The sequence below is a fragment of the Otolemur garnettii genome, unplaced genomic scaffold (genome assembly GCF_000181295.1).
Source record: "Otolemur garnettii isolate 467f Iridium unplaced genomic scaffold, OtoGar3 scaffold00001, whole genome shotgun sequence".
Classification (NCBI taxonomy): Eukaryota; Metazoa; Chordata; class Mammalia; order Primates; family Galagidae; genus Otolemur; species Otolemur garnettii.
Window position 1 is genome coordinate 17230623 of NW_003852396.1, and position 12102 is coordinate 17242724.

Sequence of the window (12102 nt, forward strand, 5' to 3'; positions counted from 1 at the left end):
CTGGGCATTGTGGTGGGTACCTGTAGTCCCAGCTACTTGGGAGGCTGAGGGAAGAGAATCACTTAAGCCCAAGAGTTTGAGGTTGCTGTAAGTGGTGACACCATGGCACTCTACTGAGGGCAACCTAGGGACATTCTGTCTCTAAATAAATACATATATACATAAATGAAATTATGTGTATTATATGACTAAAGTCTATTCTTTGTCTAGTATATTATATTGTTTCCTATTCACTTGAACATGCCTCTGAGTTGCTTATCTGTAAAAAAGAAACAGTAAATTACTTTGCCTAATTGGGAGGATTGTTGTGGGGATCAATAGGACAATACCTATGAAGATACTTTGTAAGTAAGTGGTGCAGCAATATATAAATGTAAGGGATTAGTATTAGCAGTAGCAATAGTATATGTTAAATTACTATCTTTATTTAGACATAATTACATTACATATTTGTAAATTTAAATTTACCTGAATAAAATAAAGCATCTGTTACAAAGAGCTTGTAAGCAACTATAGTAGACAAAAATGGAAGCGTAATCAATGATGCATATGTTTTCAAAGCACCATGTTTAACTTTAAAGCAGTGTCTAAAAATGAAATTTGCCAGTATTCCAGAGGATCCAGCTGTTGTTCCAAAGAGCACCATTCCCATTCCATTAAATGTCCTAATAGAAAAAATGAAAAGCAAAATTAAGTTCAACAGAATACTTTCATTCTTTGGTGATGCCATGATGTTTTCTCACACCTTTTCTATCTCCTCCCCCCCGCCCCTTATTATCCCTTCTCTCACTTTCTGTTTCTTGTTTTCTTTCCTTCTCATCTCTTCCCCCCATGCTCCTCCCTCTCTCTAACATTTCTTGAACGTTTACTATGTGAAAATATTTTCTAAGTGCTGGAGATAGGGCAGTAAATAAAGCAAAAGAGAAAACAATGCTCATTCCTCATGGAACTTGCATTCTAATAGGACCTTATGATTCTCTTTCTGAGAAGACGTAAGGTGATTCTAAAATAGAGCTCCTTTACAGAATTTTGGCCACAAATAAATATATGTTCCAATGTAGCCAAATTTGGTGAACTACTTAAATCCAAAAATTTCCTGCTATTAAAAACTAATTTGCTTAAGGTCATCTAAAAAATGCTGTTTACATTTGGTTAGGTCTTCTAGAAAATAACTATTTCTTAATTAGCCCAGACACATTTAAAATAATTTCTCTAGGATTTATAAAACCTCATCCAAAGAGATATGATAGATCTAATTTTCTTATTCTGACCCATACCTAAATCCAGAGATTTCTAAGGTTTAAGATCATCTGTCCTCTGATTTTTTCTTAAGCTCTATTATTCATTTAAAAGTCAAAATGATAATGTCAGACTGTATATGGTCCATGAAATCTGCATTTCACTGTAGTAAGAACTATGGCTGAGATAATCAATCCTAAACTGATGAATTATAATTGCTTCTCAGTTAAGTATAAATACCCCCTCCAGTGCTTTTCTCCTAATTACTAATTAAAATATATATTATAGAAAATGAATCAGCAATAATTTTTGACTTTATTTTTTTTTTTTTGAGATAGAGTCTCACTTTGTCACCCCTGGTTGAATGCCATGGCGTCATAGCTCACAGCAACCTCAAACTCCTGGCTCAAGCTTTCAGCTTCCTGAGTAGCTGGGACTACAGGTGCCTGTCATGATGCCCTGGCTAATTTTTCTATTTTTAGTAGAGATGGGGTCTCACTCTTGCTCAGGCTGGTGTTGAATTGAGTTCAGGCGATCTACCCACTTTGGCCTCGCAGAGTTCTAGGATTATAGGTGTGAGCCACTGCAAGCCCAATTTTGGACATTTTTTAAGTAAATGAAATTATACATAATCCTAAATATCCTAACAAGCCACTATTTTCATCTGTCCATGTTTCCCTCCAGTTCTCTTCAATAAGTTTCCTTCATAACCAACTCAATCACGTTAATCAGATCTTAAATACTCCTTAGAAAAAATAGCAGTACAAAAGATTTGCATATAGTTACTTAATTTCAGATTGGATGTATCTCTTACATTTCCTTTTTAAGACATTCAATTTTTTTTTCTATGATTTCAATGATCATTGGTCTTCTGAATTTTGTATCTCCTAGAAAAGAACCAGGCTGACCTTGAACAGATGCTGCCATCTTGATGTCCTGGAAAACACAAAATTCCAGAGCCATAATAACTAATGGTATTAGATATTAATATTAAATAGGATCTTATAAATTCTACAGATTCAGATTAAAAATATTTATAGTATAGTAATGTGTCAGGCCCTATATCATCCGGACTATATAAATTATACATCTAGTTCCCTATCAGCACCTGAAGTGAAAGAAGGGCCGTTGCTAGAAATAGTTATGTGGTATGCATGACAACTGACAACGTCCACGGAACATAAAGGAGTGCCCAGTTGGCTAGTACTATCTTCACAGAAACTAATGAGGTTAAAAACAAACAAACAAAAAAACCCCCCTGCAACCTCAGACAAGATACTCTCTGAATTGTTTGCTCTGGGTAAGGCTCTCAGGTCTCTGCACAAAGTCTTAATAACATGTGTTACATTTTTTTGCCACTCTGGCATTGTGGGGATCAAGGGTTGTATTTAATTTCATTTAAACAGGGAAATATGGACACTTCTTGCAAATCCAAATGTTGCAAATGTTTACTACAATAGTAAGTGGAGGGGCTGTTAATACAAAATTGAGTACTTTTTCTTCCGGATTAGCTAAATAGATAGAAAAAATTGATGGCTTTTCACAAATTTACACAAGTCTCCATTTTTAACGTTTATAGTCAAGACAAATATTAAATTTCAAATTTAAAGAGTCCTAGGCAAAAGAATTAGAGTGGACTAAGCATAATGAACACAGAGGATACTTCATAAAACAGTGGTTTTCAACCTTAAGTGTGCACAAGAATTGTATTGAGTATTTGTTTGAAATGCAGTCTCTTGAACTTCCTCCAGAGGTATCAGGATTCAACAGAGGTAGGGTGAAGCCTGTAGTACCAAGTGCTCCTGATGCTGTAGTCAATAAACACACAACACGCTGAGTATCTGTATTACTCATTTGGCCATAGCATCAACATCCAGAAGGTATGGGCTTCTTTGTACCATCTTATGGTGTTACATAATGAGTGTTTCTTTCCCTGGACCATTCATTTCAGAACTGCTTTTTCTTTAAACTATCTGAAGAGGACTGGGGGCAGGGACCTCTACAAATTGCAATTTTCAAGAACTAGACTTAAATCTAGGTTTTCTACACCTAACCTCTGTACAGGGAAAAGAATCATGATTACAGGACATTAAATACTGAAACACTGAAAACAGGACACCAAACATGTACTGAGTGTTGGCCCTAAACGTTGCAAGGCACTGTCAAAAGAATGGCCTGCTTTCATTTTAAGTTTAAAATATAAAGATTTGCTATAACACCTTTTTCTTTTCTTTTTCTAAATATTTTTACCAGGGAAGAGCATGATAGCAGTTCTCCATTTTCACAAATTATGGGGTTGAGTTTCCCACATTTGGAGAAATTGCAGGAGTCAGCCCATCTGTGGTGGAATGGATAAGCCTTGCCTTGGGAAAACCACCTTCCTGATCATGGTATCTCCCCTGACCTTTTGATAAGTATAACCAACATTTTATCTAAAAATTAAGCCAAGGCCACTCAATTGGTCATCACGCTTATGTCAGCAACAGAGCTTTTAGGTTTATAGTCTGCAAAGCCTTTATGTTAATTATTTCACCAGACCTTCAGAATTTTATTTAATATTCACTCATCATTTATGGAGCACTTGGCATATGTAGGTCGCCTGGGGAATTAAGATAAAAGTCAGTGTCCTCAGGAAGCCCCAAACTAGCAAGAGGTCAGGAAAAACAAAACAAAACAAAACATGGAATTTAAACGCAGAATGAGGATGTCAAAAATAAATAAATAAATAAACCTCAACAACTTATAGGAAAATTTAATTAGGAAGTGTGGGAAGGCTTCCCGGAGGAAGTGCCATCTAAACTAATCACCTGAGAAGTGATTAGTTCCCCACCAAGAAGGAACTTGGTGGGGAAGTTGGGAGGGATAGGCGCAGGAATATATTCTTTTTTTTTTTTTTTTTTTAATATTTATCTAATGCTATTACATTCTTAGAGAAAACATGCTTTATTCAAGTACTGAATATTCATTCAAATAGCAACTGAAGAACATTATATAAAGTTTGCTTCTTTTAGGGAGGGAAAAAAGGCTTCTCCTCTCCCTCCTATGCTCTTTTGCTGGGCTAAGCTTTATACTGGCATAATACAGATTAACAGGAGAAAAGCCATATTTAATTACTTATGTACACATGGGAGTCCCACAAAATATGAGACCTGAAGAAGGGCCAGATGTCTGAAGCTTATATAGTACCCTGAGCTACAGACATGAAGAGGGGCTGGGGCTCCCGGGATGGGGACAATTTGGGAGGGTGAGACAAGAAAGTGTAGCAGGAATATATTCTAAGTTGACGAAAAGGCCTGCAAAGATCGGGACAAGAAAAAACAAGCTGCATATAATAAGGGCTAGATTCCAGATCGTCTATTGATCCTTTCTGTTTTCCGCTGCAATTGGGGACTTTTGATTGCCTTGCACAGACTTGGGAGCAGTACTCTTTCAGCTTTTCAATCCCCTTTATGTGAATCATCTCAGAAAAGTCTGTTAATAGTTTGAGGCTGCAGAAATCATGGCCCACACCACCTCGGGTTTCCACTTACCTTGGGCATTTCCCCAGATCCCAGTGATAGCACACCTGCATCTTTCGGGTCAGTACCAGCCTCACGCCCGAGCGCCGCCATTTTGGTGGCTCACGTGACTTGCAGGTGGGCGGGGACCCAGAACGCCCTGGGCGGGAAGTGGTGCTGTCCTACAGCTCACACCTCCAGCTGGCAGCCCAGACCCGCCCCCACTCAGTCAAACGCCGCGCCCTCCATCCGGGCTGTGATTGGACGTGATGTCCCGAAATTACGGCCACTCATTGGCTTCAACAAGGTCCAGACGCCTGTGGACCCGCCCCCACGCTTATTATTTCCTCCCCCTTCTATTTGTCAGCCCGGCTCCCTCTTCTCCTCCGGTCCAGAGGGGAACATGGGGCGGCCGGAGCGCAGGAATGTTGCTGCGCGCTGGCCTGTCCTTAGGGCAGTTTCATTAGCTGGGGACTAGCTACGCGCCCCTTTCACTCCCTGAAAGAGCTAACCCCTGTGACCTGGCCCTGTGTTGGGGTTAAGGCTCGCATCAGGGCGCCTCCTGCTCAGAGCCCCGCGGCGGCCGCCCGGCACTGTCGGAGCGGCCCTGACTAGCCTCCTCCTTTCGCAGCCGTCTGACTCCCTCCAGTCTGTAGTCCCCTCAGATCTCATCCTTTCGCCCCGCTTGGAAAGCGACCTGAGAGAAATTTGCGCCTTATCCCCCTAGAAGACCCACTTCACTTGTCAGCCTGTGTTTCGGGGTGGGAGGGACTGCGAGGAGGCCTGGCACTATTCTGTGCACGTTAAAAACCAAGCAGTATCTCCCAGACCGTCAACCCCCGACCCTCCAGTCTCCATGTCTTAGAGAAGCCAAATTCGAGAGTTATATAATTTCTTGTGCTGCTGTTTCTCCTGCCTGAGGAAACATTTCATCGCATGGAGGGTGCAGGACATTTCAGTGCTCTTCTATAAAAGAACGGGTTGTGGGCAGGGGTGGCCAGCGGTGGCAGAGAAATGTCTTGTCTTTTCTGCAAAAGGAAGGTGGGTAGTTTGAAGAGAGATTGAAAGAAAGGGTGGATGTGAAAGCCAAGCAGCTGCCACTGTCTCATTTAGAAAATCGCGGACCGTTTGCACAGCTTATGCTTACATGTCTAATACTACTACGGCGTCTCTGAAAACACCTTTGGGGGAAGGTTTGGCTTCTCCCCCTGAACACTCTCAGTGTTTTTCCTCGCCGGATAGGGAGCTGCTTGGATGCGAAGACATGGCATGATGTGAATGACTCCAGTGTGAAGAAATCTGCTTCGCCAACTCATCCTGCATCAAGTGCCCATTGAGTCGCACTGTCACTTTAATGTCTCCATGCCAAGGGATTGCTTTCCTTTTTTCCAATCCTCTCGATTAATACATGGGAGGATCAGAATAAGAGGGGCATTAAGGATCAAGCCTGGGGGGCGTGGAGAGCACAGAAGAAAAAAATGAAAGTGACAGCAAGCTGGCTCCTGTCGTGCTGAAGGGTGAGATCCGGAACTTCTGATCCAGTAAATAGAAGGGGGGCTGTGTTCTGCCCCAGAAAACTGTTCAAACTCACCCACCTTTTTATAGACAAGAGTGAAAGAGGTTTTTAAAAGTGTTTTTTTTTTGGGGGGGGGATTAAATTTTTCTCTAAAGAATTAAGGATCTTTATCATTATCCAGTTTTTCTTTGAATTTGGTCATGTATAAAGTAATGAGAAAGCTGTCTAAATTTGGTTTGTGCCTTCATTGAGTTAGTCATTGAACGTCCAAAAATGTTGCTGCCAGAAGAGGAGTTTTAATAACGTTTTCTATGCTTGCAATACTTTTCTCAGTTTTTTAAAGCAGTATAATTATTTTATAAAAATTGCAAAACTTGAAAAACTCAAAAGTTACTTTTCTCTAAACTCTGTGGGCAGTGAAAAAAGTTTAGTTGTGGAAAAACTACGTCGTTATTTTATCTTTATCTGAAATAGAAGACTCAGCCTGGATTTCAAAACTGAACAGTGAAGTGATTTGCAACAGTTACCTGGTTTTTGGCCTCAATCCAGCTGGATAAAGGTGAGACCTGAAAAGAGATCTTGAATCCTGTAGCAGTGGAAAGACCCAAGAATGCCAATCAAGAAGAAAGGTGGGCTATGAGCTTCCTCTATGTTTCTCCTTTTTCTTGGTTCTAGTATTTGTAATTTAAATTGTATTCCATTTGACAGTAGAATTTTGCTTCACTTTGGAGAAATAATTATAATAATATCGTTTCAGTGGTACATCATTCAGTAATATTTTGCTAAAGTGAAATAGACTATAGTATTTATAGACATTTGTGATTTCATAAATTAGGTTGTTTACATCATTATTTGTAATAAGAATAGAGTACCACTGATTTGGGATTTTCTTTAGCTTATTTTCTTGGCTTGTAAAGTTGCTTTTAAGCAATCTTTAAAAAAAGAAACTTGGACAATGGTGCTCTTCCCCATGGACTTAACATTTATCAAGCTAATTATATATTAGTAAAAGATAATAATGCAATTTAGTTTGCACTGAACAAAATCATAGACTTATAGTTTATCTTTTGATTAAAAACAGATTTCATATTTGGATTTATTCTTGTATAAATCTTCACTTTTCTGATAAAACATAAATTTGACAACTGTTATGTTTTTCTGGATGTATACATTATCCAGTAACATGATCGGCAAGTTCCCAAATGAGGCAGACACCTGCTTTTCTCTTCCCAGTTTTCATTATTGGAATTGGTCAAGATCCAGTGTGTTCCTGAAGCACAGTTATGGGTCATTCTTTGGGGATTCAATATACTCTCGATCTACTCTGGGTTAACTTTGCTCCAGAATATCCTGATGAAGCCAGTTTGGTATTTTTTTGTTTGTTTGTTTTTGTTTCAACATGACAGAGAAGATGACATCAACTATAAAAAGTTTCTCAAGCTTAGAATTAAAATTTATACAATCACTTTTTCACTCTGCTGGGCTAACATATATTCCAATATGGTTTAGTTTTGTAAACTGCCAAAATCTGCTACTAAAGCTTTGGGTAAACTGTAAAGCGCAACCTGGCTCTGCATGATGTTTAATCCTTCTACCTATAGATTTGGAAGATGCACTGAGGAAAATTATAATCCCTGAGATGCTTTACCCAAGCCGATATCTATGGAGATATGCTATGTAAAACCTTTGAAACACCTACAGCTGTGCTTTTTGCGTACTGGGATTGTTTCTTTCTCCTCTTGTTTCTTATAATACCCCTGAGAGAAGTAAACTCTCTGTGATATTTTGGAGCCACACTTGTCCAGATCTGACACAGCTGGTTTAGCAAGAACAAGAATGATTTGAGGAAGACAGCCAATAAACGATGTGGCTTTCTGCTGTTTCTTTCTGCTATTCTTTCTGCTGTTTCTCTAGGCAGTTCCCTTTGAGCTGTCTTATTTCAGACTAATAATTGAATTAAATAGTGTGAGAGAGAGAGAGAAAGAAAAAGAGAGAGAGAAGAGAAAAAAGAAGTGAGAGGGAGAGAATGGGAGAGAGAAGGAGGAGAGGGAGAAGACAGAGAAATAAATAAATAAAAATATATGTGGGAAGGAAGAGGAGGAAGCACTATTGATGTTACAGGTATAACTTAGCAGGGTGAACTTAAGGTTTCTAAACCCAATAGACTGAATTTCTTAAAAGTTCTTACCTTTAAAGAACTGTTGCAGAAATTCCTGATACATTATTGAAAATTATAATACTGTATAAGAAAGTATCAGAGAAACTTCCTCGCTTTCTTCTTTCCCATTTTCTTCTTCTCCCTCCCTCTTTCTCTTTATTCTTTTTTAAACAATGAATTGATGTAATGGATCAAAGTTTTAAAGAATCAACAAGTTCTCATTAGCAGAATAAGTATGCATTTGTATGATACTAAAGTATATGCATTATGTAATTTTCCTTATAAACCTATTTACTTAGAGAAACAATTTTTCTTGCTTTTAAATCTCTTAAAACTGTTAGTATTAAGATATGTATTTTTGAATGTGACAGACACCTAGCCAAACAAGTTATTATATGTGCATTATGTTTTTAATTGGCTAAGTGTACTATCTCTACTTTTTATATAATATAAGGAAGATATTTTAAAATTTAACCTAGATTGACTCTGCAGGGAGCACTGTCCATCATCTTGAATCTTTTTCTCTCTTCATTGTTACATAGGTATGTATGAGAGGTATGAAGAAAGAGCTGGACTTATTGTGATTTTAAACAATAATTATCCTTGTTGAGCCAAGTGTTTATTCATTCTTGAATTTATTCTTATTAAAATATGAAATTTTCATTAGACATTTTTATGGTATTTATTTAGCATATTGTTTATCAAAGTAGGGAGAAGATTCTCTCTTTGCATGTTATCGTGCAATAATATCACATATCTCCATAGTGGAAGTGGGAATGGGTGTGAACTCTCACTAAACCCATTTCTAGGTGCTATTCTTATCTGCTTTGGTTAAGCTGAAATTGCTGTATCTTAAACTCCTGTGTTCACTGCTCTTTTGCTCTATCGTATTACTTCCTACCTCTTCCACTCCATTCTCTTCACATTTTTATAGATCTTAGTTTTATCAACAGAAGCCTTCTGTTTCTCTGCTACAGATATTTTCCCCTAGCAGTTGTTTTTCACTTGGGATTCTCTCATCTGCAGTAGTAACTTGATTTGCTGCCAAATGAGCCCTTAGGACAATTTTTGACATAGTTTAATTCGTGAAAATTTAGAACCGATCCAGGATAAGTTGTATTTTATGATATGATGCAAGATCAGTGTGTTGTAAGGTCTATTTCAATGCCTTCTTAAATTGATCTGATACACTTTCATGTTGGGTTAATGTAAGAAATAAAAGTTAATGACAGTTGTGTTTCCCTTCCTGTGTTTTTAGCAGAAAGTTGCCATTTTAAGGATAAAATGGACTTCAAAATTTTTTAGTAGACGTTGGTTTTCTTTGAACAGTTTTTTGTTCTCCTAATAATTAAATATTTGAATGATATTAATGCCTTTAATACTTTGAGAGAGATGCTTATTTTGTGTGTTTTTTAAAAAAATTCTATTGATTATTTTCAGAGCTTCTTTTAAACCAGTGTAGAAGTCTACCTGAACTGATTTATTTATAGGACACTGTTTCCTTTGAATTCATTTTTTGCAACTATTCTCAGACATGTCATGGAGGATGTATAAACAGATTTTACTGTGTGCTGATTTTACCATGCAATGAAAGTTAAATACTATATTTTTCATAGTTATATGTTTTGACATTGTATCTGTTAAAGGGACACTGAAGAATGTTGCATAATTAGAATTATAAGATATAGTATTACCATATATCTCTTGGGTATACTTGATACTGAGATTATTGCTTACTGGGCTCACAGTCTAAGTTATGCCATCACTTTATATTGACTGTACTTCATAAAAGTGTCATTTCTGTTTTTCTTTCTTCTCTCTGAGGATAGGACCTTAGAACTGTTCTGTTTATTTCATTTTCATTTAAAGTTTTCTCTTTTCATTATTTGTTTCCTTCACTTTGTGACTAAACCTTTTTGTAGTATATCACTAATTTACATTTGACTCTCCTTATCTGGGTGTGCTTTCTTTCCATCTGTAGCTTTCCTTAAGTTATTTTTGGAGACAGAGTCTCACTATGTTGCCCTCGGTAGAGTGTGCTGGCATCATAGCTCCCAGCAACCTGCAACTCCTGGGCTCAAGTGATCTTCTTGTGTCACCCTCTCGAGTAGCTGGGACTACAAGTACCTACCATAATGCCTGGCTATTTTTAGAGATGGGGTCTCGCTCTTGCTCAGGCTGGTCTCGAACTCCCAGGCCTCCCAGAGTACTCAGATTACAGGCATGAGCCACCATGCCCAGCCTTTCCTTAAGTTCTTTAAATAATTTTTTTTGAGAATCAATAAAGAGGAAGTATATATTAGTCACACCTCAGAGATATTGTGGTTTTGGTTCCAGACTACTGCAATGAAACAAATATTGCCATAATGTACGTCATGCAAATGTTTTGGTTTCCTATTGAATATAAAAGTTATGTTTACATTATACTGTGTCTCTATAGCTTGCAATAGTATTATGTCTAAAAAAATATGAATTCCTTGAAGAACACATTATTGCTAAAAAATAGTAATAATCATCTGAGTCTTTGCCAAGTTGCAATCTTTTGGCTGGTGAAGGTACTTGCCTCAATGTTGATGGCTGCTAACTGATTAGGGTGATGGTTGCTATGTGTTGAAGTGGCTGAGGCAATTTCTTAAAGTAAGACAACAATGGAATTTGCCACATCAATTGACTGTTCCTTTCACGAAAGATTTCTGTGTAGCATATGATGCTGTCTGATTGCGTTTTACCCACTTTTTTCAAAATTGGAGTCAAGTCTCTCAAACCCTACTATTGGTTTATAAAATAAGTTTATGTCATTTTCTAAATCCTCTGTTGTCACTTCAACAATGTTCATACATCTTCACCAAGAGTAGATTCCATCTCAAGAAACTGCTTTCTTTGCTCATCTTTAAGAAGCAAGTCATACATTCAAATTGTATACTGAGATTGTAGCAGTTCAGTCACATCTACTTCTGCTTGTAGTTTTCTTGCTTTTCCCATACCATCTGCAATTAATTCCTCCCTGAAGACTTGAATCCTCAAAATCGTATGTGAGGATTGGAATCCGCTTCTTCCTAACTCTTGTTGGTGTTGATATTTTGACATTCTCCCATGAATGGTGGATGTTCTTGATGGCATCTAGGATGGTGAATTCTTTCCAGAAGGTTTTCAGTTTACTTTGCTCAGATCTATCAAAGTAATCACTGTCTATGGCATGGTAGTTTTACAAGTATAATTCTTATGTAATAAAACTTGAAAGTTGAAATTCCTCCCTGATCTGGGGGTTGCCGAATGGATGTTGTATTAGCAGGCATGAAAACAACATTAATATCTTGGCACATCTTCATCAGAGCTCTTGGGGGGTGACTAGGTATGTTGTCAATGAGGAGTAATATTTGGAGAGAAATCTTTTTTTTTCTGACCAGTAGTCCTCAACAGTAGGTTTAAAATATTCAGTAAACTACATTATAAACAGATGTACTGTCATCCAAGCTTTGTTGTTCCACTTGGAGTAGATTTAGCATAATTCTTAAGGGCCTTAGGATTTTTGGAATGGCAAATGAGAACTGGCTACAACCTAAAGTTACTAGATGCATTAGCTTTGAAGAAGAGAGCATCCTCAAAGCTTTGATACCAGGCATCAACTTTTCCTCTGTAGGTAAGAAAGTCCTAGTTGATGTCTTATTCTTTTTTTTTTTTTTTTTTTAAGA

General features: G+C 37.6%; 2 protein-coding genes and 1 non-coding gene across 4 annotated transcripts in view; 1 reads left to right on the forward strand and 2 right to left on the reverse strand.

The window, feature by feature from the left end:
* Positions 1-4850, reverse strand: part of TMEM126B (transmembrane protein 126B) — a 6548-nt gene extending 1698 nt beyond the window's left edge. Inside the window, exons 1-3 of one of the 2 annotated variants that reach the window (XM_003780854.3) lie at positions 4770-4850; positions 2054-2175; positions 469-665 (exon numbers count right to left, since the gene is read on the reverse strand). In XM_003780854.3, the coding sequence (XP_003780902.1) occupies positions 469-665; positions 2054-2175; positions 4770-4850 (400 nt within the window). The remainder of the gene's footprint in view (positions 1-468; positions 666-2053; positions 2176-4769) is intronic. The other variant, XM_023510576.1, reaches the window with a different exon arrangement.
* LOC111724702 lies at positions 3490-3657 on the reverse strand. Its single transcript, XR_002772952.1, has one exon. It is a non-coding gene; the product is annotated as a U1 spliceosomal RNA (small nuclear RNA).
* A 1374-nt stretch (positions 4851-6224) lies between the features above and the next one.
* The window catches only part of DLG2 (discs large MAGUK scaffold protein 2), a 2018366-nt gene continuing 2012488 nt past the window's right edge, over positions 6225-12102 (forward strand). The window contains exons 1-2 of the mRNA XM_023511782.1: positions 6225-6253; positions 6727-6881. Coding sequence (XP_023367550.1) covers positions 6863-6881 — 19 coding nt within the window. The 5' untranslated portion in view covers positions 6225-6253; positions 6727-6862. The remainder of the gene's footprint in view (positions 6254-6726; positions 6882-12102) is intronic.